The 25,924-nt window shown below is 48.7% G+C and overlaps 1 protein-coding gene across 2 annotated transcripts in view; it reads left to right on the forward strand.

Annotated features, from left to right (window-relative positions):
• GALNT15 (polypeptide N-acetylgalactosaminyltransferase 15) overlaps nt 1-25,924 on the forward strand; it is a 109,940-nt gene that overhangs the window by 35,662 nt on the left and 48,354 nt on the right. The window contains exons 4-6 of one of the 2 annotated variants that reach the window (XM_073677939.1): nt 15,571-15,738; nt 16,096-16,213; nt 25,123-25,314. In XM_073677939.1, the coding sequence (XP_073534040.1) occupies nt 15,571-15,738; nt 16,096-16,213; nt 25,123-25,314 (478 nt within the window). The remainder of the gene's footprint in view (nt 1-15,570; nt 15,739-16,095; nt 16,214-25,122; nt 25,315-25,924) is intronic. The other variant, XM_073677940.1, reaches the window with a different exon arrangement.

Genomic DNA, 25,924 nt, shown 5'->3' on the forward strand with positions numbered 1-25,924 from the left:
GTGTATTTCACAGCAAGATCATTTTTCTGCATGATAATGCACCATCTCATGCTGCACATAAAACATCTGCATCTCTGGCTGATATGGGCATAAAAGGGGACAAACTTATGGTGTGACCCCCATGCTCCCCTGACCTCTACCCCATTCAGAACCTTTGGAGCATCATTAAAAGGAGTGTCTATGATGGCGGGAGGCAGTTCACATCTAAGCAACAGCTCTGGGAGGGTATTCTGTCCTCATGCAAAACAATTGAAGCAGAAACCATCCAAAACCTGACAAATTCAATGGACGAGAGAGTTCAGAAGCTCCTTTCGAACAAGGGGTCCTATGTGAAAATGTAACATCACCTACAATAAAGTTTTGAGTTGAAAACTGTTTGATTTCAGTTTCTAACAACCTGCTAATGCTTATAATTTCAAAAATGACCATTTTTTTGGTCTTTATTAAAATGAAAAGGTTGATCGAAAAGTTTGGGGGATCTAAGAGTGTGGCAACCCAGTAGTCATGATTACTTCGAATTCTGACAATATGAGGGTCATGCTGCAGGTAGTGCAGCAAGAAGGCACTTATGTGTCTTGCGCATCTCGGAGCCCCAAAATTATTTTCCGGGCTAGATGCAGCTAAAAATTATTTTTAATTTTAAATCTGGTGGAGCTTATTATAGATGGCCTAATAGGATCAGTGCTGCACACTGCTACAAAGCCCAAATTATTTTCCAGTCAAGATACAGATAAACATGATTAGTAATTTGAAAGCTTAAAACGGTTGGTAGGGTGATTTTAACCAATCATCAAGCTTTTGCTCTCCCCAGGATGACACAGGGGTAGAAAAGTCGTTTCGGATCCATGATTTGTTCATCTTTATGAACGTGAGTCTGTCTACATTATCAGTGGAGAGCCGCGTGCGCTTATCTGTCAGCACACCACCAGCAGCGCTGAACACACGTTCAGACAGAACGCTGGCTGCGGGGCATGACAAGATCTCCAAGGCGTAAGTGGCTACCTCCGGCCATTTATCCAGATTGGAAGCCCAAAAAGAGCAAGGGTCCAGTGACACAGTCGTGGCTTCAATGTTTACTTGGAGATACTCCTGTACCATCGTCTCTAGGCGTTGACTATGTGTCAGACTTCTTGTCTCCTGTGGCCTTGCAAAGGATGGGCTAAAAAAGTGGTGAAATGATTCCGCAAAATTGATGTTACCAGCAGATACTGTGGTTCTGTTACGGTTTGAGTGCTGAACACTTGACGGTCCCACGGTTGGCAAGTTGGAACTGTGAGATTCACTACGTGCACCACTGGTATTTTGTGGAAAAGCACATGTAAGATTCTGCAACAGTCTCTGCTGATACTCCTGCATGCGTGCATCCCTTTCTATGGCAGGAATAATTTCTGAAAATTTACTTTTGTACCGGGGATCTAACAGTGTGGCAACCCAGTAGTCAGGATTATTTCTAATTCTCACAATTCGAGGGTCATGTTGCAGGTAGTGCAGCAAGAAGGCACTCATGTGTGTTGCGCATCCAGGAGCACCAAGTCCCTGTTGTGTTGGTGGCGAGGTAACAATCATGCTTCCTTCCTTTGTCCTCTCCCCCCAACCTCGCACAACAGAAATGTGATCAAGGTCTCCCTCATCTGATGAGTCTTCCATCAGTTCGTCCTCCACTTCTTCCTGGGCTCCTGCACCTTCCTCACTAGTTTGGCTGCTACCATGCGCCCTGGTAAAACCATCTCCCCCACCCTCACATGCCTGCCGCCTTGGTGCTGCCGACCGTCTGGACCTTGCAGATGTTAGCCCTTCCGCATACAACTCCTCCTCCTCTACTTCCTCCACCTCCTCTTGTGCCACCACCTGACTCCGAATTCTGTTTAACATGTGCTCCAGCATGTAAATCACCGGAATAGTCATGCTGATAATGACATCGTCAGCACTAAACATCTTCGTCGCCATTTCAAAACTGTGCAGAAGGGTGCATAGGTCCCTGATCTGAGACCACTCCTCCAGCGTGATTTGCCCCACCTCTGAATCTCGTTGGCCCAGGCTATACATCAGAACGTATTGAACCAGGGCTTGTCGGTGCTGCCACAGTCGCTGCAACATGTGCAGAGTTGAATTCCACCGGGTAGGCACATCGCATTTTAGCCGGTGAAGTGGCAGGCCCAACGACTTCTGTAGAGATGTAAGTCGCTGAGCTGCGGGATGCGAACGGCGGAAGTGAGCACACAGCGACCGTGCCCTCTGCAGAAGGCCATCTAGTCTGGGATAGTGGGCTAAAAATTGCTGGACAACCAGGTTCAACACATGAGCCATACAAGGCACGTGTGTGACATTGCCCCGGCAAAGGGCCGCACCCAGGTTTGCAGCATTGTCGCACACGGCCTTCCCTGGTTTCAGGTCCAGTGGAGACAACCATTCATGAAATTGGTTCTCCAGAGCTGACCACAACTCCTCAGCTGTGTGACTCACATTTCCCAGACATTTCAAAGTAAAAACCGCCTGATGACGTTGAGCCCTACTGCCAGCATAGTAAGGAGGTGTGCAGGATCCCTTCTGCGCAGTTAGAAAGCTTGTGGCATGACTAGACAGGCTTTGGGTGCAGGTGGAAGACCGAGAGGAGGTTGAGGAGGCAGAAGCAGTGGAGGAACTTTGACATAAAGAGGATTGACGCACAACTCGTGGGGACGGCAAGACTTGGACAGCAGCCCCTTGTCCTGCTGTCACCATAGTTACCCAGTGCCCAGTCAGCGACATGTAACGCCCCTGTCCATGCCTACTCATCCAAGTGTCTGTGGTGAAATGCACCCTGTCACACACAGAGTTTCTCAAAGAAGCGGTGATGTTGTGTGCGACATGCTGGTGGAGCGCAGGCACACCTTTCTTTGAGAAGTAGTGCCGACTGGGCATCTGGTACTGGGGCACTGCGACGGACATAAGGTCTCGAAAATCCTCTGTGTCCACCAGGTGGAAAGGCAGCATTTCTGTAGCCAAGAGCTTGCAGATGGTGAAATTCAACCTCTTAGCTTTCTCATGGCTAGGAGGAAATGGTCTTTTACTTGTCCACATCTGAGGGACCGAGGGCTGGCTATTGTGCTTAGACGGGGTTGATAAGGGTGTCCCCGGCAAACTGCCGGTCTGTGAGGAAGATGCAGGCGGACATGTTAGGTTGCCTTGATCCAAAGGTGGTGCTATCGATGTCGGACAGCGCTCAACACCAGCTGGTGTTACCACCTCCAAAGAAAATGATGACCTGCCAATCACGCTGGCTGTTGCGGGTAAAGAGGTGGCAGGTCTGCGCCCCAAAACAGGTGTGACTGCTGTCCCCCCAGTCACAGAGGATGAAGAGGCCGCGGATGCACAAGATATGGCAGACGGTGGTTGGCCCGGCCGGCTAGGCCGCATTGTAGCACACTGAGCTTCTCACTGCAACTTATGCTTCATGTCCATGTGCCGGTTCATGCATGAAGTACTCAAACTATGTATTTTTTGGCCTCTACTTAGCTTTTGCTGACAAATGTTACAGATAACACGAGTTGGGTCATCTTTATCGATCTGAAAAAATGCCCAGGCTATGCAAGGCTTAGCACCCATGCGACCTGAAGAGCCACCACGACTTGTGGTGAGAGGCAGAGTTGTGTTTGAGGATGCAGTTGTTGACGTGCTTCCAGTACTACGTCTCTGTCCAGGAAGGCGCAACCTGACCTCGTCGTCACTAGCATCTTCCTCCACCTCCTCTGCTGACCTCATCTCTTGGCTGACTGTGGGTTGACAGTAAGTGGGATCTCCAACCTCATCATCATCACCCTGTGTGTTATCACACCCGTCGTCCTCAGAGCCAACCTGTTCCTGCCCTGACAAAAAACTAAAGTTGTCGCTCCAATCAGGTATTTGAGTCTTATCATCGTCTTCCTCATTGTCTCCACCAACAGGAGTTACAGTTTGGGAATGAGGGTCTACATTATGGTCAGAACCTTCTGCGTCTGGTCCTGGATCCGACTCATAAAGATTCTGGGCATCAGTGCAGATCATTTCCTCGTCTGGATTCACAGAAGCGCTGGAGTCGACCTCTGATTCCCAGGCTATAGTATGAGTAAACAGCTCTGCAGACTCAACCATCTGTTCTACCTCATACTCAGACGGGCAGCTGGAGATTTGGGAGCTGTGAGGAAGCAAGTGCGATTTGGGTGACACCTTTGAGGACTGGAGTATTTGTGATGTTGAAGTTGATGTGGAGGAGAGCCCACTTAAAGGAGCACTTGATATCCGTTGAAGCACCTGCTGTTTTTGTGCCTCATCTGGAATTTGTAGCGATTGGCGTGGCCGTAAGAAAGGGATCTTATCACATTGTCCGCTAAAAGAAGTAGACATTTTAGTTTGGCTGGAAGATGGTCTTTCTTCTGCAGATGTTACTGTTGCTTTAACACCTACCCCACGGACACAACCTTTTTTCCCCTTCCCAACACGCCTATTCCCCTTTCCACCAGCAGCAGGCCTTTTTCCACTCATTTTGGTGGTTAACTAATTCACAACTCTGGAGTTGTTTGCACAAAAAAACAATGGATGGTAACCGAGCAGAGCTGAGTGGCCAAACTGTGGTATTAGGCCAAAACTATTGGCTGGGTTAGATGCAGAAAAAAAATATATTCAATTTGCAACCTGATGGAGGTCAGTATAGATGGACTAATACAACAAGTCCCACACACAGCTAGAAGCCCAATATTTTTTCAGAGGTAGATGCAGAAAAAAATATATTCAGTTTGCAACCTGATGGAGGTCAGTATAGATGGACCAATACAACAAGTCCCACACACAGCTAGAAGCCCAATATTTTTTCAGAGGTAGATGCAGAAAAAAATATATTCAGTTTGCAACCTGATGGAGGTCAGTATAGATGGACTAATACAACAAGTCCCACACACAGCTAGAAGCCCAAATATTTTTTCAGAGGTACTGTAGATGCAGATAAAAATTATTTTGAATTTGCAACCTGATGGAGGTCAGTATAGATGGACTAATAGAGAAAGTCCGACACACTGCTAGAAGGCCAAATATTTTTTCAGAGCTAGATGCAGAAAAAAATTATATTCAGTTTGCAACCTGATGGAGGTCTGTATAGATGGATTAATAGAACAAGACCCACACACAGCTAGAAGCCCAATATTTTTTCAGAGGTAGATTCAGAAAAAAATATATTCAGTTTGCAACCTGATGGAGGTCAGTATAGATGGACTAATAGAGAAAGTCCGACACACTGCTAGAAGGCCAAATATTTTTTCAGAGCTAGATGCAGAAAAAAATTAGATTCAGTTTGCAACTTGATGGAGGTCAGTATAGATGGACTAATAGAATGATGCTATGCCCAAAAGATTTTACTTCACTAGGTGCAGTAAAAAAATTGGTATTCTATACACAGGTGGTATATCTTGCAACACAGATAGGCTACTCCACTGACTAACACACTCTGCAATAGGCCAAAAAGGATTAGCTTTGCTAGATTCAGCCAAATGCTGTGAAAAAAACTTGCACAGCACTGGCACAGACCTGCCTGGCAAAAACTGATAGGAACTGATGTAACCTAGTCCTGAAAAGGACTCCAATTACAATTAGTCTTTACTCCCACAACCTATCTATTTAAGAGCACAGACCTGCCTGATAAAAGTCGTAGGAAATGCTGTAACCTAGTCCTTAAAAGGACTGCAATCACAACTATTCCCTACTCCCAAGCTATCTGTATATTTGTGCGAAAATTGGCTTGAAATTAACAAGGTATAGCGCACACAGCAACAGCGGTGCCGTCTAACACGCAGCTGCAGCAGTGAGAAAATGGTGGCGACGGGGAAAATGGCTTGGTCTTATAGGGCAAGGACATGTGACATACACTGCCAATGACACATGCCCTTGCTTGTGTGAAAAAAAGCACTTCGCTCCGTGTGTGCGCTGCTGATAGGCTGACAGATTGCACCTCCCCACTGTAAATGCGGGAAAGAGAAAAAAAAATGGAGATCTTCATTGTTCCTGCAGAGATCCATCCCCTGCCCCTCCCCCCACCCCGCTGTACACTCAAACTGCGTATTAACATTAATTTTCATCATTACTGAGAAAAAATCCAGTTATGATTTTGGTGCACGAACAGTTATCGAACATAACCTCGAACAGCCGAATTTTTCTCAAATTGTTCGTGTTCGCCGAACGGCTCGAACACCGCCCAAAACAGCTCAAATTTGAGATTGGCGAACAGTTCGAGTAGAACAACGCTCATCTCTAGTCTTTATCCGATGTGTCCTGGCTTGCCGGCAGCTCACGATGGTCTGAAAAGGATCTGCCGTGACGTCATTTAGTCATGTGACGGGTCCTGCGACCGATGACGTTGGCAGGCCATCAGAAGGTAATTAATTATATATTTATTTTTTATTTTTTACCATTCTTTTACGGTCACACTATATAAATCCATGCCGGTTGCATGGATTTATATAGTGTGACCAAGTTGTCAAGCACTTTCCAAGTGATGCTAAAATCGCTTGTCAACCCACATGCGGAATTGCAAGTGAAGAACGCTTCACATCCGCATGTCACTGGCAGGAAAAACGCATGTAAAATCCGCATATACAATCCGCATGTACAATCCGCATGTACAATCCGCATGCGTTTTTTCTGCCAGGGAGATGCAGAAACGCTGAAAAAAAATCCAAAGCATTTCTGCATCGTGGGCACATAGCCTTACATTAATTGTATGACTCAATATTGAGCACACGTAGCCATCTATACACGGCGGGAGGCCGCACGGCGCCATCTATACACAGCGGGAGGCCGCACAGCGCCATCTATACACAGCAGGCACCGCACAGCGCCATCTATACACAGCAGGAGGCCGCACAGCGCCATCTATACACAGCAGGAAGCCGCACAGCGACATCTATGCACAGCAGGAGGCCACACAGCGCCATCTATACACAGCAGGAGGCCGCACAGCGCCATCTATACACAGCAGGAGGCCGCACAGCGCCATCTATACACAGCGGGTGGCCGCACGGTGCCCCCCCAGAGATAGCGGGAGGCCGCACGCAGTCACGCACACACAAACATATACAGACATATACATACACGCATAAACAAATTTGAAACACAAAAATACATATAAACAGACATCACACAATGATATCTGCCTGCACACACACACAGACACACTCTCACACTCAATCACACAGACACTCAATCACACACACACACTCAATCACACATACACACACTCACTCTCACACATACACACTCTCTCACATCACACACACACTCTCTCATACACACACTCTCTCATACACACACACTCTCACACACACAGACACACACAGACTCACCATCCCCTGGCTCGGCTCCAGTCCTCTCCGATGCAGCACTGCAGGCCGGGCACGCACTGCGTGAAGTCACAGCTAGGAGACACGGCCGCGCACAGGACCGTGTCTCCTAGCAGTGACGCAGCCGGGCCAGCACACAGGGAAGTTAACTGCTGCAGTGCTGGCCCGGCCGGAGAAGAAGCAGCGGCCGTGCGCCGCTGCTGGGGGAGCGGTCCGGGGGGCCCCCCGCCACTGTCTGCCAGTATGTGCCGCAGCGCCGCACATATAATGAGGGCAATCCGGCCATAGACACCCTGGATTGCCCTCATTATAATCCGCCTATGGGCGCGATGACCGGGGGGGGGGGGGGTTTCGGAGCCACCCGGCCGGCTCGGGGCACGAACCAAAAAAACACACACAAAAAAAAAGCACGCTCAGGCGCCGCCCTCCCCGAATTCCGGCGCCATAGGCACGTGCCTACAAGTGCCTAAGGGCAAATACGGCCCTGGTCACAGGACCGCTCAATCTCGCTGCCGGCATCGGAGAATCCTGACAGTGCACGCTGTGAGGACTTACAATCCTGCAGCCACATAAAGTGACTGGAGACTTTCGCAACAAGCCTGTACAACCTCTATAAGGCAGATTTAAGAGTTGAAAAAATATATATATATATATATATATTTACACATATTTACACTGCTCAAAAAAATAAAAGGAACACTTAAACAACAGAATATAACTTCAAGTAAATCAAACTTCTGTGAAATCAAACTGTCCACTTAGGAAGCAACATTGATTGACAATCAATTTCACATGCTGTTGTGCAAATGGAATAGACAATAGATGGAAATTATTGGCAATTATCAAGACACACTCAATAAAGGAGTGGTTCTGCAGGTGAGGACCACAGACCACATCTCAGTACCAATGTTTTTTGGCTGATGTTTTGGTCACTTTTGAATGTTGGTTTTGCTTTCACACTCGTCGTAGAATGAGACGGACTCTACAACCCACAGAAGTTGCTCAGGTAGTGCAGCTCATCCAGGATGGCACATCAATGCGAGCTGTGGCAAGACGGTTTGCTGTGTCTGTCAGCGTAGTGTCCAGAGGCTGGAGGCGCTACCAGGAGACAGGCCAGTACACCAGGAGACGTGGAGGGGGCCGTAGGAGGGCAACAACCCAGCAGCAGGACCGCTACCTCAGCCTTTGTGCAAGGAGGAACAGGAGGAGCACTGCCAGAACCCTGCAAAATGACCTCCAGCAGGCCACAAATGTGCATGTGTCTGCACAAACGGTTAGAAACCGACTACATGAGGGTGCTATGTGTTATGATCTGCAACAAGTACTAAGGAAAGAAGGGGAAAGCTATCCCTACAGTATGACTAAGCTGAATCCCTACGATGTAGCGGGCTGCCTGTTCCTAGCGAACAGACCCGCCTTAGTCCTCAGCTAGTCTGAACGAAGACCTAATGCATAAAGGGAAGGGGTCCGTAAAAGAACTAAGGACTGGAACAAAAATGGGAAAATTCCTGAACAGAGAAAGTTGTTGCAGAACACAAAAATATAAACTGACAAAAAGGTACTAGAGGTCCCAGAAGGATCAAGCGAACTGACAGAGATAGGCACAGAAGCACCTGGCTAACAGTCAAACAACACTGAAGTCCAGCACAGCCAAAAGGGTGGAGCTGGAATATAAATGCAGATGGTCACGTGACCGCAAAACACAAGATGGAAAAAACAAACTGGACGGTTCTAACAGTATGAGGGCCTGACGTCCACAGATGGGGGTTATGCTCACAGCCCAACACCGTGCAGGACGCTTGGCATTTGCCACAGAACACCAGGATTGGCAGAGTCGCCACTGGCGCCCTGTGCTCTTCACAGATGAAAGCAGGTTCACACCGAGCACATGTGACAGATGTAACAGAGTCTGGAGACTCCCGTGGAGAGCGATCTGCTGCCTGCAACATCCTTCACCATGACCGGTTTGGCAGTGGGTCAGTAATGGTGTGGGTGGCATTTCTTTGGAGGGCTGCATAGCCCTCCATGTGCTTGCCAGAGGTAGCCTGACTGCCATTAGGTACAGAGATGAGATCCACAGACCCCTTGTGAGACCATATGCTGGTGCGGTTGGCCCTGGGTTCCTCCTAATGTAGGACAATGCCAGACCTCATGTGGCTGGAGTGTGTCAGCAGAACAACTCTGTGACCATTCTTGACTGGCCCAGAGCCCTGACCTAAACCCAATTGAGCATCTCTGGAGAGACCTGAAAATGGCTGTCCACCAAAGTTCACCATCCAACCTGACGGAACTGGAGAGGATCTGCAAGGAAGAATGGCAGAAGAACCCCAAATCCAGGTGTGAAAAACTTGTTGCATCATTCCCAAGAAGACTCATGGCTGTACTAGCTCAAAAGGGTGCTTCTACTCAATACTGAGCAAAGGGTCTGAATACTTATGACCATGTGATATTTCAGTTTCTCTTTTTTAATAAATTTGCAAAAACTTCTACATTTTCTGTTCAAGTTTTTCAGTTTTCGGTTGTACCAATGGTATGTCCGCCCTGTATATATATTTGCTAGCTATTGAACCCGTTCTTCGACCGGTGGCGAGCATTTTTTTGGTACAGTTCCGGCACCATTTTTTTTAAGACACTGTGTCTGCGAATTCGCATATACAGTGTCTTCAATAAAATGGTGCTGGATAGCGCACACGCTGACTCTGGCCCCATTTTATTGAAGTAATGTACTACAACGTCAACATAGCAGTGCGCACGCGCTGACTATAGGGTTGATGGTGATGGGCAGTGCATGCACACTGCTATGTTGACGTTGCAGTACATTACTTCAATAAAATGGCGCCGGAGTCAGTGCGTGCGCATACCGCGCTATCCGACACCATGTTATTTAAGACACTGTATATGTGAATTCGCAGACAGTGTCTTCACAACAATGGCGCCGGATAGAGCGGTATGCGCATGTGCTGACTCTGGGTCCATTTTATTGAAGTATTGTGCTACAAAATTAAAAATTAAAGGGGTCCTGTCATCACAAATAACACTATTACCCTGCAGATATGTGGTTAATCTGCAGGTTAACAGCGTTATTATGCTGCCCGGCGCCTGCACGCAGCCAAATACAGGGGGGAGAAAATGAACGTTATTCTCCCCGCCAGCATTCGGTTTCAGTCATGGAGGCGGGGGCGGTGCCGGTTCGGTCACCGCTCTAAGTATGCAGAGCAGCCTCTGTAACCGCGCTCCCGGCATTGACTGACACTGGCTCTACATTGAGGCCGGCTGTCAGTCAGGGCCGGGGGCACGGTTACAGCGGCCGCTGTGTATTCTCAGAGCAATGACTGAACCGGCACCGCCCTGACCCCATGACTGAAGCCGAATGCTCCCCCATCGTAGTCCCCCATTCTGGTATATGCTCCTTCATCCTGGTCCCCCATCCTGGAATATGCTTCTCCATCCTGATATATGCTCCCCAATCCTTGTCCCCACATCCTGGTCCCCCATCCTGGTATATGCTTCCCCAACCAGGTATGTGCTCCTCCATCATGAAATATGCTCCTCCATCCAGGTATATTCTCCTCTATCCTGATATATGCTCCCCCATCCAGATATGTGCTCCCCAATCCTGGTCCACCATCCTGGAATATGCTTTCCCATCCTGATATATCGGCATATTCAACACCTCAAACCTTTGATCTCAATACACACTGGTCCCTAGCTATCTGTTTCCTGCATTTATCTAGTCTCTGTGTTCTAATTAGTCCCCCCTCCACCCATGTTGTGAGGAGGGTCCCTGCAACTCCTCTCCTCCTGCACACCTGACCCTCCTAATGTGCTGGCCTGAACTCCATAAATTAAGGGAGGCAGGTCTGGCTCAGACAGACGGTCTGGCTTTCAAAGGGTCGCTTTCTAAGGGGCTAAAATGAAATATGCCAGAAGTGACCAGAAGGTACAAAGAACTATTTACTACTTGCACTTAGATTATCCTTCTCATTCTCCCTTACCCTTTCAACATGCTTACATATGCTTTAACTGTTTTTGCCCCTCTAATCCTCACTCTCCTTCGTATTTCCCACACCCCAGCACCTTCTAACCAAATCATCATTTCTCCTTCCCTCCTTCCTCCCCACCTAACCTCATCTACAGACCTGCTCCTCAACCTCTGATCAATCCTCCCAAAACATAAAACAAGCCGGTCACTCTCTTTCTCCCACCTGCTGTCCCTCTCTCTGCTTCTCCTCACTGCTGGCGACATATCTCCCAATCCTGGACCCCCACAGCTTGCACCTTCCACCAATTCTCCCACCCGTCGCATCAAACCAACTGCAAAGTACCAAAACCTCTCTTGCGCTAAACCTGTCCCCCTGACGCCCACTCCGCTGCTCCCTCTCTCTGGAGCACTGTGGAATGCCTGCTCTGTCTGCAACAAGCTCCATTTTGTCCACGATCTCTTTACCTCTCATCATCTCTCCTTCCTGGGCATCACAGAGACATGGCTAACACCCTCTGACACTGCCTCCCCTGCTGCGCTGTGTTATGGCGGCCTCCACTTCACCCACACTCCTCGCCCTGGAAACAGACATGGTGGAGGAATGGGTCTTCTCCTCTCTAACAACTGCACCTTTAGCCCTACTCCTTCTCTTCCCTCCCTTATTCTCCCTTGTTTTGAAGTCCACTCCGTCCGCATTTACTCTCCCTCAACCTTCAAGTGGCTGTCATATACCGACCCCTGGGCCCGATCACTGCCTTTATCGACCAATTCTCCACCTGGCTTCTTCACTTTCTCTCGGCTGACATTCCCACAACCATCATGGGCGATTTCAACATCCCCACTGACTCTCGCCAGTCAGCAGCATCAAAACTCTTGTCGCTTACTTCATCCTTTGGACTTACTCAGTGGTCCTCCTCAGCCACCCACACAGACGTACACACACTAGACCTCATCTTCACCCGACTCTGCTCCCTATCTAACCTCACAACCTCCCCCCTACCCCTATCTGACCACCACCTACTCACATTCTCATCCCTGTCCTCCTCACCTGTCACCCATGTCCAGCAACTAACACACCCCCGCAGAAACCTTGCACATCTAGACACTCACACACTCTCTGACTCTATTCTACCACTGACATCCATATCCTCACTCCATGACACAGACAGCGCCACTGCTTTCTACAATGCCACTCTCGCATCAGCTATTGACTCGGTCACCCCTCTTATGCATGGCAGAGCACGACGAGTCAACAGGCAACCCTGGCACAACAACCTCACTAAACAGCTTCGACAAGCATCCAGGGTTGCGGAGCGGCGTTGGAAGAAAACACATACTCAAGATGACTTCACTGCATTCAAACAAGCAACACTCGCATTCAAATCAGCACTCACCTCTGCTAAACAGGCCTACTTCACAACCCTCATATCTTCCCTATCCTACAACCCCAAACAACTATTCAACAATTTCAACTCTCTCCTCCGCCCTCCACTGCCCCCTCCAACCTCCATCATCTCTGCTGAGGAGTTTGCAACACACTTCAAAAACAAGATTGACCAAACACGGCAAGTCTTTACTGTCCGACCACCACAACCCCTCTGTCTTCCACACCACTTCCCCACCCCTATAACCTCCCTTCCCAACATCACGGAAAGAGAACTTACTCGTCTCCTCTCCAAATCACACCTCACCACATGTGCACTCGACCCCATCCCATCCCACCTCCTCCCTAACATCACCCCCACACTCGTCCCATCCCTAACCCATCTCTTCAACCTATCACTATCCTCTGGTACTTTCCCTGCTGCCTTCAAACATGCCACAATCACACCCATCCTCAAAAAGCCATCCCTCGACCCAACCGCCCTGTCCAGCTGTCGCCCCATATCGCTGCTCCCATTTGCCTCCAAACTCCTTGAGCAACACGTTCACGCTGAACTTTCCTCCCACTTTTCATCTAACTCTCTCTTCGACAACGGACAATCCGGCTTCCGCCCCCACCATTCCACCGAAACTGCCCTTACCAAAATCACCAATGACCTACTTACAGTCAAAGCTAACAGACAATTCTCTGTACTCCTTCTACTTGACCTGTCTTCTGCTTTCGATACAGTTGACCACTGCCTCCTACTGCAGATCCCCTCTTCCTTTGGCGTCAAAGACCTTGCCCTATCCTGGATCTCCTCATACCTTTCTAACCGCACATTTAGCGTCTCCCACTCCCTCGCAACCTCCTCACCCATCCCCCTCTCTGTTGGAGTCCCTCAAGGCTCTGTCCTAGGACCCCTACTCTTCTCAATCTATACCCTTGGCCTGGGACAGCTCATAAAATCCTATGGCTTCCAGTATCATCTGTACGCTGATGACACCCAGATCTACCTCTCTGGCCCAGAAGTCACCTCTCTGCTGTCCAGAATCCCAGCATGTCTAGCAGCCATATCCTCCTTCTTCTCCTCCCGCTACCTCAAGCTCAATGTGGACAAAACTGAACTCATTATCTTTCCCCCATCTCCCATATCTTCCCCACCTGATCTATCTATCACGATAAACGACATCACTCTTTCCGCTGTACCGACAATCCGCTGCCTCGGAGTAACCCTTGACTCTGCCCTGTCCTTCAAACCCCACATCCAAGCTCTCGCCACCTCCTGTCGCCTCCAGAAACATTTCCAGAATCCGTCCTTTCCTCAACCCTAACTCTACTAAACTGCTTGTGCATGCCCTCATCATCTCCCGCCTCGACTATTGCAACATCCTCCTCTGTGGCCTCCCTGCTAACAATCTCGCACCCCTCCAGTCCATCCTCAACTCTGCTGCATGACTCGTTCATCTGTCGCCTCGCTACTCCTCTGCTAAGCCCCTTTGCAAATTGCTTCACTGGCTCCCAATTGCCCAGCGCATCCAGTTCAAACTACTGTCTTGACCTACAAAGCCATCCATAACCTCTCTCCTCCAGTACATCTCTGAACTAATCTCCTGATATATTCCCTCACGTAACCTCCGGTCCTCCCACGACCTCCTTCTCTCCTCCACACTTATCCGTTCCTCACGCAATCGCCTCCAAGATTTCTCCCGAATATCCCCCATCCTATGGAATTCTGTGCCTCAACACGTCCGATTATCCACCACATCTGGATCCTTCAGACGGAACCTGAAAACCCATCTCTTCAAGAAAGCTTACAGCCTGCAATGACCCCGCTGCCTCCTCAACAACGCCGAAGCTACTACTACTGCAACCCCCAACCTACTGTCTCCTCCCTATTCCCGTAGAATGTAAGCCCGCAAGGGCAGGGTCCTCTTCCCTCCATACCAGTCTATCATTGTTACTTTGTTTACTGTAGTGATATTCTTATTTTGTATGTAACCCCCTTATGTACAGCGCCATGGAATCAATGGCGCTATATAAATTAATAATAATAATAAATAATAATAATAATATATGCTCCCCCATCCTGGTATGTGCTCCTCAATCCTGGTCCCCCCATCCTGGTATATGCTCCCCCATCCTGATCCCTCATCCTGGTATATGCTCCCTCATCCAGGTCTACCATTCTGGAATATGCTCCCCCATCCTAGTACATGCTCCCCCATCCTGCCTACGCTGCTGTTTTTCCATCCATCCATACAAACATACATGCAAAGAAAAAAACACTCCTCACTTTTTCCCCTCTCCCCTGCAGCTCATCGTCTGCGATATTTAAATAAAATGGTGCAGGAATCAGCACATGCGCATACTATGCTGTCCGGCGCCATTTTGTTGAAGACACTGTGTGCAAATTTGTCTTCAACAAAATGGCGCCGGAGATCACGCTATGTGCAGGCGCTGTCTCCAGCACCAAACTCCTCCTCCAACCTCGCCGGTGATCGCGGTATGTTCTCATGGCGCCGGAGATATCAGTATGCGGTCAGCGCCTACGCAAACTGCAATCTCCATTGCCACACTTCTCCATCCTCGTCCTCCTCCCTGTCACATTTGAACGTTGGATGCGTTCTTCTGATCCAGCCTCACTGCACAGGCGCAGTCTATAGAGGCTTCGGACAGAATGAAGTAAATGCTAAAAATGACAACATATTTCATCAGAGGACAATAAGAAACACTTTCTTTTCACATCCTTTTAGGATAAATTATATTTTGTGAAGGAACCTACAAAGGAAATATTCTAAGAAATGTAATCCATGACTAATACCATTTTATGTAACCTGGTGCACAATAAAAGCAAACAGATATTTTTTTTTTGTTTTAAGGAATTGTATAGTATCTCCAGTTTTAGACGTAATTGACTGGAGAACGTTCAAGTATTATCACTCTACTGACTTGAGACAAGGAGTCTTTGACTGGAGCCTTGATTTTCACTGGGTTACTCTATCAGAAAGTGACCAGAAGGTACGGCAATCCCCCATCGTTCCATTCAGGTAATATTTTCCTGCACTGCTCAGGATGAAGTTGTCAGGCACTCACATAAATGATAGAACTGATTTATATGCCCACATTATATTTGTCCTTTAGGGGCATATAGAAATCGCAGAGGTAGGTCCACTGTTTAGGACACCGCTTTTAAATGGAGAGTTGCTAACAAATAGTTCTTACACTGGTGGACCTGATCTATCTATGTGTTTAGTGTAAGAAACATATGTGCCCATTTTGTTTTGGTAGAAATACAACATTTTATAGAAAACTAACTTGAAGTACTTGTATTAAAATATGTTATTATTTACAATAAGTTAATAAATGTGGAAATGTTTTACATTTTATGTGTTCTATTTAACCAGGACTCCAGTAATACCTGGATGCGTTATAGCTGTTGATCGTCACTACTTCCAGAACATTGGGGCATTTGATACAATCATGAATGTTTCAGCAGTGGAAAACATAGAGCTTTCTCTCCGGGTAAATTAATAAAAATATGTATTTTATTTTTACAGCTAAATAGGGTCCACATTAGTGCAGGGTTTTTTAAACTTGAATACAGACTGCAGGCTGTAGTAAGGTTTAGAGATAGTGGAGTCCTGCACATGACATTAAGCCAAGGCCAGGTCAGCACAAGCCAAAAACACAAATATGACTTTTTCCACTACTGCTTCATTTGTGACTAACATTTTGTTTAGCTAATGACAGGTTTGGATCAACCACAGAGATCAGGATTGCTATTAGACCATGAACTACTAAGAAATTAGGGATAAGACCATGTTTTACCAACATACATAGCTATTATGGGGGCACTGTTCATGGCAGCCTGACAAATGTAATTAGGGCTTCTATGAACAGGCTTAACACAAGCCACTTTGTCTACCAGATCTCAGGGTTGCCCTGGGCTTCACTATTTAATCCCTGTACAGGGATTTGGACTTATACAGTGGTCCTGGATTGGGGCCACGGAGTCAGCTGCTGGCCGTTGGAGAAAGTTGGCGGCAAGAAGTTTTGTCATAAGGTCGGTACCAGCAGGTCACAGTCAGAGGCTGAGGTCAGAACAGTCAAAACATGTGGAAACAGACTGCAGACAACAAGAATAGTATTCACTATATGGAAATTGACTCTTAGGAGTTTAAATATGTATAGAGTAGTCTTGCCTAGAGCTGACAGCAGGGAAAAACACTAACTAGCCAAGAATTAACCCCCAACTTTCCATGCTGGGCAGAACCACAATTCTCAGGTGTATTACCGCTCTGCGTCACTAGCCATCGATATTGTATTGCTAGTTATGAGAAGGACCCAGCGTATGACGACGGGAAAAGGGGGGAAGCCCATCAACTAGGGAAAGGGAGAGTAGAGACCCCTAGGCAGATCCAACAACACCCTGACTCCCCTATCATCCCTAAATAGGTCCCGGACCTATCACCGAGCAGGATACCTTATCCTTGACTGATCCTAGAGCTAGGCCCTAGGTAGGGAGGGGGAGGGGTGAGCACTAGTCAGCCCCACTGCAACTAAAGACAAACAAGGGAAACAGACAAGGGGATATGACGCGCCCCCTGGGCCAGTGTTGTTGGGGATACCCGGAGCCGGATCAGATGGGGGTTGTAGTCTCCGAGTGGCTGTGACCCGGTCCGTGCCCAGGGTGTCAAACTCAGTGTGCGGCAGTCCTTATAGATGTTATTAGTGTCGACTACGCCACCCGTTGATTTGCGGTCAAAAGGCCGCCGCTGCAAGATGGTCCGCTGAGGCTGGTGGTGTGTGTGCAGCTGCGGTAGTATAACCCCCAACGGGAGGGGTATAGCCTCAGGGGGTCAGCCGTGGAGGATGGTGGTTGTGAAGGTGCAGCAAGGAGACTCAGAGGCATAAAATGCAGTTCCAGGGTTTTACTTACTGGTGTTGCTCGGGTCACTGTGTACAGCAGTGACCACCCAAGCCGTGCTGCATCCACCAGGTCCTGGACTCGGTCAACTCCCAGGCAACTCCGGAGTGTGGTCCTGAGCTCCTTTCTGACTCTCCCTTCTTCTGGCCGTTCCCACCAGGGATCCACCTAAGTCCGGCTCCCTCGGGCCTCTTGTTGGTAAACCCTTGTCTCTGGGTTCCCTGACCCTATTCTTGGTCTGCCTTCCGGGTGGATTTAGTGGGTGGTCGTGGCAGATCCTGCCCACGACCTCCGGTCTCTGGCTGAGGATTAGTGCTATAGCCTCCACCAGCTTGGGATCCGGTACCCTGTTGCCGACCCTTCACCCTTTTGTCCTTATTCTGGGATCTTGGGGTCCCCTCTGCGCCTCTGGGTCTCTCTTCCTTCTCCTCTGCTCTGCTTCTCAGGCTCTCAGACAGACTGTCTGACTGGCTGACTGACAACTGACTGACTGACCCTGATCTAAGATGGTGCCCACCTTATATACTCCCTCTATGTGTGAGCTCAGGTGACCAGCACCCAATGAGCTCCTAGCTTTACCCAGGCTGCTCCCCCTATCTGCCCCTACACTACTGGGATGTTCCACCCCCCTCCCACTCCAGCCAGGAACAGACACTGTCGTACCTGCACATTTATTAAGTGGGAGTACCGTCGGTCTGTCCCCCGGAAATGGGATGTGTGTAGTGCATGCAGCCTACTAGCTCAGTTCCATACTCCATCCTTACCCGGGAGTGGAATACCACACCTCTGGGTTGAGGTGCAATACCCCTGTAGCAGCCGAATCCTCAGGGTGCTACATTCCCCCCTGGTAAATCACAGCACGTCCTCGGGCTGTAAAAGAATAAACATCCAAAAACATACAATTTTTTTCATAAAACATAAACATATAAAACAATATATATATCAGCATAAACTTTTCATAAATAACATTCTTGTTCCTCCGGCCACGGTGCAACTTGTGACCGGGTAAAGTGCGACAGTCTCTTCAAGAAAAACAACAGTTTCCTATAAAACCGGTAGGGGGCGCCTTAGAAAGCGCAACTATATACAGGGGGAAAGTGGCCGCTCTCAGTCCTCGGCCAGGTATAAGGAAGGAATGACCGCTCTCAGTCCTCGGTCAGTGGGATTAAGGGACACACGGGTTAACAGTTTACACTTGTCCCAACGGGGACATATTTAAAGCAGCAACAGTTCACTGTACCCCGACGGGTAACTATTTACAGTCTCTTTACCGTACTTTAACGACGGCGTCCTCCTGCTCCTTCTTTATCTTCAGACCCGTCCGGGTCCTCTTGCTCCTCCTCACACCGCAGCTCCTCCTCCGTCAGGCGATGCACATGGAGGGCGTAGGGTCCTTTGGCACACTTGTGCCGGGTGAACGTGACCTCGGCCCCTACGTACAGGTCACGACCTCTGTGTCCCTCCGGCAGATGGCTTTCTACGTCTCTGCGGGTTACAAAGACGTCGCCGGGGGTATGATGGTCTCTTATGAAGCCCCACCCATGCTGCAGGTTGAATTTAATCACAGTCCCGGTGGTACGGGGACCATGAGCTGCACGGGGGTTCCTCCTGGTCCGGCTCTTCTGCCCTGCGCTCTGTTCCTGCAGCCGCTGCTCACGGATCCGCCTCTCTTTCCGCTCTTGCTCGAAGGCTGCCAACTGCTGGCGGCAGCACTCCACTCGCTCTGCTGCGGCTGCCCGCGTTTCTTGAGTGAACCCCATGAGGTCTCCTCCGGTGGGGTCCCACTCGAATTGTGCTTCTTCTAGCGGGAGCGGGGTTCTCCTGACGGGCTTCGGAGCCGGAATCAGGGGCTCGCACAGGGGCCTTGCTCTTTGGAGTTCCAGTTGGTAGTACTCCTGGGGCCATACAAAGGGCTGCCCATCCGGGCACGTGTGCTGGGCAAATAGATCTTCGCCCAGGTGCGGCACTCGAGATGTTGAGGGCGCGTTGATGGTAGCGGCGCCCGGGTTGACCAGGCCTTGCGACCAAGCTTGGGGCACCCTAAAGGTAAAGGGCACCGTAAGGACGGCGGCGCCCGGGGGTACTCGGCCCTGCGACCAGGCCGGTGGCTCCGCGGAGGTAGGGGGTGCTGTTGGAATTGCGGCGCCCGGAGGTACTAGACCTTGCGACCAGGCCGATGGTATTTCCTGCTTCGCCGCGCTCAGGGTCGAGGCGTATGACGTCACAGGGGTCGCGGCCGCGGCTTCTGCTTGAGGCCTAGTCCGGCACGGTGACGATGCAGCGACGGGCACGGCAGGGGGAATTTGGGGCTCTGCCACGGGGAGCTGGGACAGGTACACGGCTTCTCGGCTCGGGGTAGTGACGTCCCCTTTACCTGCCTCCGTTTCTTTAGCTCCTTCCTCGGCGTCGTCTCCGGCCTTGATTCCTCCTGCGCCATCCTCAGAGGCGGTCTGACTCCTCGTCTCGGGTGGCGTGCTTCGCTGGCGGGTTCCAGCCTGCTGGGCCATCTCTCTGCTCCATGCGGCCAGTACGTCCCGCTGCACTCGGGCCATCCTCTGAGCCAAGCCCTCCAGTGCGGTCTGTGCACGCTCCCGGTCTCGGGGGAGCTGTGCCAGGATCTCCACCAGGCCTTCTGGAGTGGCGGCCTGCAACAGGCTCCTGACCACAGGGTCGGTGCTGCCTGACTCTCCCTCCATCTCCGGGTGTGTTCTCTCTGGACTCTCCTCCAGACTTCTTGTCTCCGGGTGCGCTCTCTCCAGACTGCTCCAGGCGACACCCATCTTTGTTCTCTTGTTCTGTCTCCGCCCACATTGAGGGTGGTCCCGGGGCAACTTTGTGATTGTCAGTTCCAGGGGCAGTTCTCTTACGCTGATGGACACTTCCAGCATCACAGTCTCTGTTGGTGGGCGCGGTTTCCGCTTTTGGCGCCATTCTTCGACCTGGCCCACGATGGGAGGTGGCCTTTTGCCACCCTCTGGCACGCCCATAATGGCGTCCGCTCTTCCAAGGCGGGAAATCTTCGGAAATGGCGGGAATCGTCTCCCAGTGGCGGGAAACTCCATGGATGGCGGGAAAAAGCTGCAAATGGCGGACAACCGGCGGGAAACGACCTGTGATGGGGTCCGTTGGCGGGGACCCTCCGGAACCGGCGGGAGACTTCTTTTTAAGGTAACGGTGAACTTTTCTTCAGGCACGCAGTACCCGGTTGTTGCGGGCACGTTATCCTGCCGACTACGCCAAAGTTGACGCGCCCCCTGGGCCAGTGTTGTTGGGGATACCCGGAGCCGGATCAGATGGGGGTTGTAGTCTCCGAGTGGCTGTGACCCGGTCCGTGCCCAGGGTGTCAAACTCAGTGTGCGGCAGTCCTTATAGATGTTATTAGTGTCGACTACGCCACCCGTTGATTTGCGGTCAAAAGGCCGCCGCTGCAAGATGGTCCGCTGAGGCTGGTGGTGTGTGTGCAGCTGCGGTAGTATAACCCCCAACGGGAGGGGTATAGCCTCAGGGGGTCAGCCGTGGAGGATGGTGGTTGTGAAGGTGCAGCAAGGAGACTCAGAGGCATAAAATGCAGTTCCAGGGTTTTACTTACTGGTGTTGCTCGGGTCACTGTGTACAGCAGTGACCACCCAAGCCGTGCTGCGTCCACCAGGTCCTGGACTCGGTCAACTCCCAGGCAACTCCGGAGTGTGGTCCTGAGCTCCTTTCTGACTCTCCCTTCTTCTGGCCGTTCCCACCAGGGATCCACCTAAGTCCGGCTCCCTCGGGCCTCTTGTTGGTAAACCCTTGTCTCTGGGTTCCCTGACCCTATTCTTGGTCTGCCTTCCGGGTGGATTTAGTGGGTGGTCGTGGCAGATCCTGCCCACGACCTCCGGTCTCTGGCTGAGGATTAGTGCTATAGCCTCCACCAGCTTGGGATCCGGTACCCTGTTGCCGACCCTTCACCCTTTTGTCCTTATTCTGGGATCTTGGGGTCCCCTCTGCGCCTCTGGGTCTCTCTTCCTTCTCCTCTGCTCTGCTTCTCAGGCTCTCAGACAGACTGTCTGACTGGCTGACTGACAACTGACTGACTGACCCTGATCTAAGATGGTGCCCACCTTATATACTCCCTCTATGTGTGAGCTCAGGTGACCAGCACTCAATGAGCTCCTAGCTTTACCCAGGCTGCTCCCCCTATCTGCCCCTACACTACTGGGATGTTCCACCCCCCTCCCACTCAAGCCAGGAACAGACACTGTCGTACCTGCACATTTATGAAGTGGGAGTACCGTCGGTCTGTCCCTCGGAAATGGGATGTGTGTAGTGCATGCAGCCTACTAGCTCAGTTCCATACTCCATCCTTACCCGGGAGTGGAATACCACACCTCTGGGTTGAGGTGCAATACCCCTGTAGCAGCCGAATCCTCAGGGTGCTACAGATACACTTAGCTTTGAGAAGACACCAGAAAGATCACAACTACAATCCACAAAGGAAATCCAAGTAGAATCTAGCCGACTGCTAGAACTCCAGACCTGAACAGAGGAATTTACTCTATCACCAGCAATTTCCTGGAGCAACTGACTGTATTTAAAGACCCAGCAAGGGTGTGTTAATTAGCAGCAGAAGGTGTAGATCACCGCTGGGTCCTAGAGAGGGAGGGATGATGAAAAGATCAAGAAGGTGTCTGCAAAGCCAAGCGCAGTGAACCTTCTACAGCCGGATCCAGAATGAATGTCTGGCAAACCTGACATACCCGTGACAGATATCCCATGACAAACAAGTGACTAGAATGGAGTAAAAGTCCCCAGATTCCTGCCACTGTCTTAAGATACTACAGTTTGGTCCTGATTGAAGACATCAATAAGATTACATTTGCCTAATGGATCCAATTCTGATCCATGGCTTTAAACATTGGCAGTGAGAGGGAAGCTGACCTATGTGATATACAGATTTTAAGCAAAATACTGCCTCACACACAAAGGTGCCTGGTGTCATTCCTTCTAACTCATTATGCCATTTTGGCCATGGGTTATGTGCATGTGCTGGCTTCTGACTTCTTCAAGGGTTCATCAAGTGCCCCTGACTTCAACCAATGTTAAAGAACTTCCTACAATGTAATGTGCAACAAGATCCTTTTAGTTCCTTACGTTTGCAAAGGCTTGTTGTTCCTGACTTGTATTCTTGACTACATTTTTTGTATGCCCTAACTCATGCCTATTACCTATGACTGATCTCCACCTGCCTTTACCAGTGCACTGTCAGACTACATTTCCTACTCAGTCCTGCTACTGTGACTTCATGTCTCCAGTACTCTTACTCACTAGCCATTGCGAAAAGAGGCTACTCCAGGGGCAGTAACCTGGGAATTCCCCAAGCTCTGGAGTGAGAATAACTCTTTTTAGACTCATCTCTCTGGTTTAACTTGAGTCAAATACATTAGCGACCTGGATGGTCTCCATCTCCTGTTGGCTTCATGATAAGGTTTACATGAATGAAGAAAAATTTTGTAGTAAAAATGCAAAAAAATCCTGATAGCACTACTAAAACAAATATTGAAAGCCCTGCTTTGCCCTGCTTACACAGGCTGATTGACATCTTACTCCGTATTGTACAGTGGGGAAAAAAAGTATTTAGTCAGCCACCAATTGTGCAAGTTCTCCCACTTAAAAAGATGAGAGAGGTCTGTAATTGACATCATAGGTAGATCTGAACTATGAGAGACAAAATGAGAAAACAAATCCTGAAAATCACATTGTCTGATTTGGAAAGAATTTTTTTTCAAATTTGGGTGGAAAATAAGTATTTGGTCAATTACAAAAGTTCATCTCAATACTTTGTAATATATCCTTTGTTGGTAATGACAGAGGTCAAACATTTTCTGTAAGTCTTCACAAGGTTGGCACACACTGTTGCTGGTATGTTGGCCCATTCCTCCATGCAGATCTCCTCTAGAGCAGTGATGTTTTGGGGCTGTCGCAGGGCAACACGGGCTTTCAACTCCCTCCAAAGGTTTTCTATAAGGTTTAGATCTGGAGACTGGCTAGGCCACTCCAGGACCTTGAAATGCTTCTTACGAAGCCACTCCTTCGTTGCCCTGGTGGTGTGCTTGGGATCATTGTCATGCTGAAAAACCCAGCCACGTTTCATCTTCAATGCCCTTGCTGATGGAAGAGGTTTGCACTCAAAATCTCACGATACATGGCCCCATTCATTCTTTCATGTACACGGATCAGTCGTCCTGGTCCTTTGGCAGAGAAACAGCCCCAATGCATGATGTTGCCACCCCCATGCTTCACAGTAGGTATGGTGCTCTTTGGATGCAACTCAGCATTCTTTCTCCTCCAAACACAACGAGTTGTGTTTCTACCAAACAGTTCTACTTTGGTTTCATCTGACCATATGACATTCTCCCAATACTCTTCTGGATCATCCAAATGCTTTCTAGCAAACTTCAGACGGGCTAGGACATGTAATGGCTTAAGCAGGGAGACACATCTGGCACTGCAGGATCTGAGTCCCTGGTGGCGTAGTGTGTTAATGATGGTAGCCTGTGTAACGTTGGTCCCATCTCTCTGCAGGTCATTCACTAAGTCCCCCTGTGTGGTTCTGGGATTTTTGCTCACCGTTCTTGGGATCATTTTGATTCCACGGAGTGAGATCTTGTGTGGAGCCCCAGATCGAGGGAGATTATCAGTGGTCTTGTATGTCTTCCATTTTCTAATTATTGCTCCCACAGTTGATTACTTCACACCAAGCTGCTTGCCTATTGCAGATTCAGTCTTCCCAGCCTGTTGCAGGGCTACAATTTTGTTTCTGGTGGCCTTCGACAGCTCTTTGGTCTTCATCATAGTGGAGTTTGGAGTGTGACTGTTTGAGGTTGCGGACAGGTGTCTTTTATACTGATAACAAGTTCTAACAGGTGCCAATACTACAGGTAATGAGTGGAGGACAGAGGAGCATCTTAAAGAATAAGTTACAGGTCTGTGAGAGCCAGAAATCTTGCTTGTTTGTAGGTGACCAAATACTTATTTTCCACCAAAATTTGAAAAAAAATCATTCCAAATCAGACAATGTGATTTTCAGGATTTGTTTTCTCATTTTGTCTCTCATAGTTGGGGTCTACCTATGATGTAAATTACAGGCATCTCTCATCTTTTTAAGTGGGAGAACTTGCACAATTGGTGGCTGACTAAATACTTTTTTCCCCACTGTACGTACAGAGATGCTTGTAAACAGTGTGTTTGTGTGCAGGGTAAGGACTCTCACTGGTTTTCCCAGGAGTCCTGTCAAAAGTTACTCTGTGGTTTACAAAGAAAGTTTGATTCAAATTAAATAAACTTGTATATTATGGAGCTCAGCTTTTTTCCTATGATAGGCTGCTTTCAGATTCGGCAAATATAAATCACAACGGGTTCTCTTTAATTCACAATTGTGTTAAATTCTAGTGGCTGGGGCATTTGTATGTGTACTGCTGTAGCTGTGAGTACTTATTAGTATTTAGCGTCTTGAAATTTACTTCCTATTCAGGTTTGGCTCTGTGGTGGATCATTAGAAATCGTACCATGTTCAAGGGTTGGCCATTTGTTTAAGAATCAAACATATAATACATATAAAAATGAAACACTACTAAAACATAAAATTCGAATAGCAGAAGTTTGGATGGACTCTTATAAAGATATCTTCTACCATAATATTGGAAAGGAATTGGTAGCCAAGCCGGTAAGAACTTACTGTGTATTGTTTTTTAACACCTTTTTGTGTAGGTTTATATATTAATTGGTCACTTTCTTCCATCACATTCAGCTTAGCAGTTGAGCTTACTAACATTATCTATGATGATAAAAGGAATATTTTTTGCTACCATATACCCATGTTGAGTCACCTCTGATGAGCCTAAGGTGAATACAGCATTTCCAAAACCAAAATCTATCATCATAGAATGGTAAATGTTTAGACCACAATCTTCTTTTATCAAGCAAAATGACTGTAATAACTGTATAATAAAGACAATTGTAGCTGAACTACTGTGGCTGCTTTTTCAATTTTAGGACATACCGTACTGGTCAAAAGTTTGGACACACCTGTTCATGCAATTGTTTTACTTGTTCTTATTGGAATGTGCACATTGAAGATTCATACTGAAGACAGCAAAACCACAAAGTACAACCTATGTCAACAAGGAGTAAAAATAAATCTGTGAAACAAACCAGAATATGAGTTTAACTTTAGACTCCTCAAAGTACCCCCTTTTACTCTTTACGTTTGACAGCTTTACACGCCCCCAACATTCTCTGAAGCAGTTTCTTCAGGTTGTCACTTGGAATGACTT

The sequence above is a fragment of the Phyllobates terribilis genome, unplaced genomic scaffold (genome assembly GCF_046119375.1).
Source record: "Phyllobates terribilis strain yellow unplaced genomic scaffold, ASM4611937v1 Scaffold_4__5_contigs__length_816908805, whole genome shotgun sequence".
In the NCBI taxonomy this organism is placed as follows: domain Eukaryota; kingdom Metazoa; phylum Chordata; class Amphibia; order Anura; family Dendrobatidae; genus Phyllobates; species Phyllobates terribilis.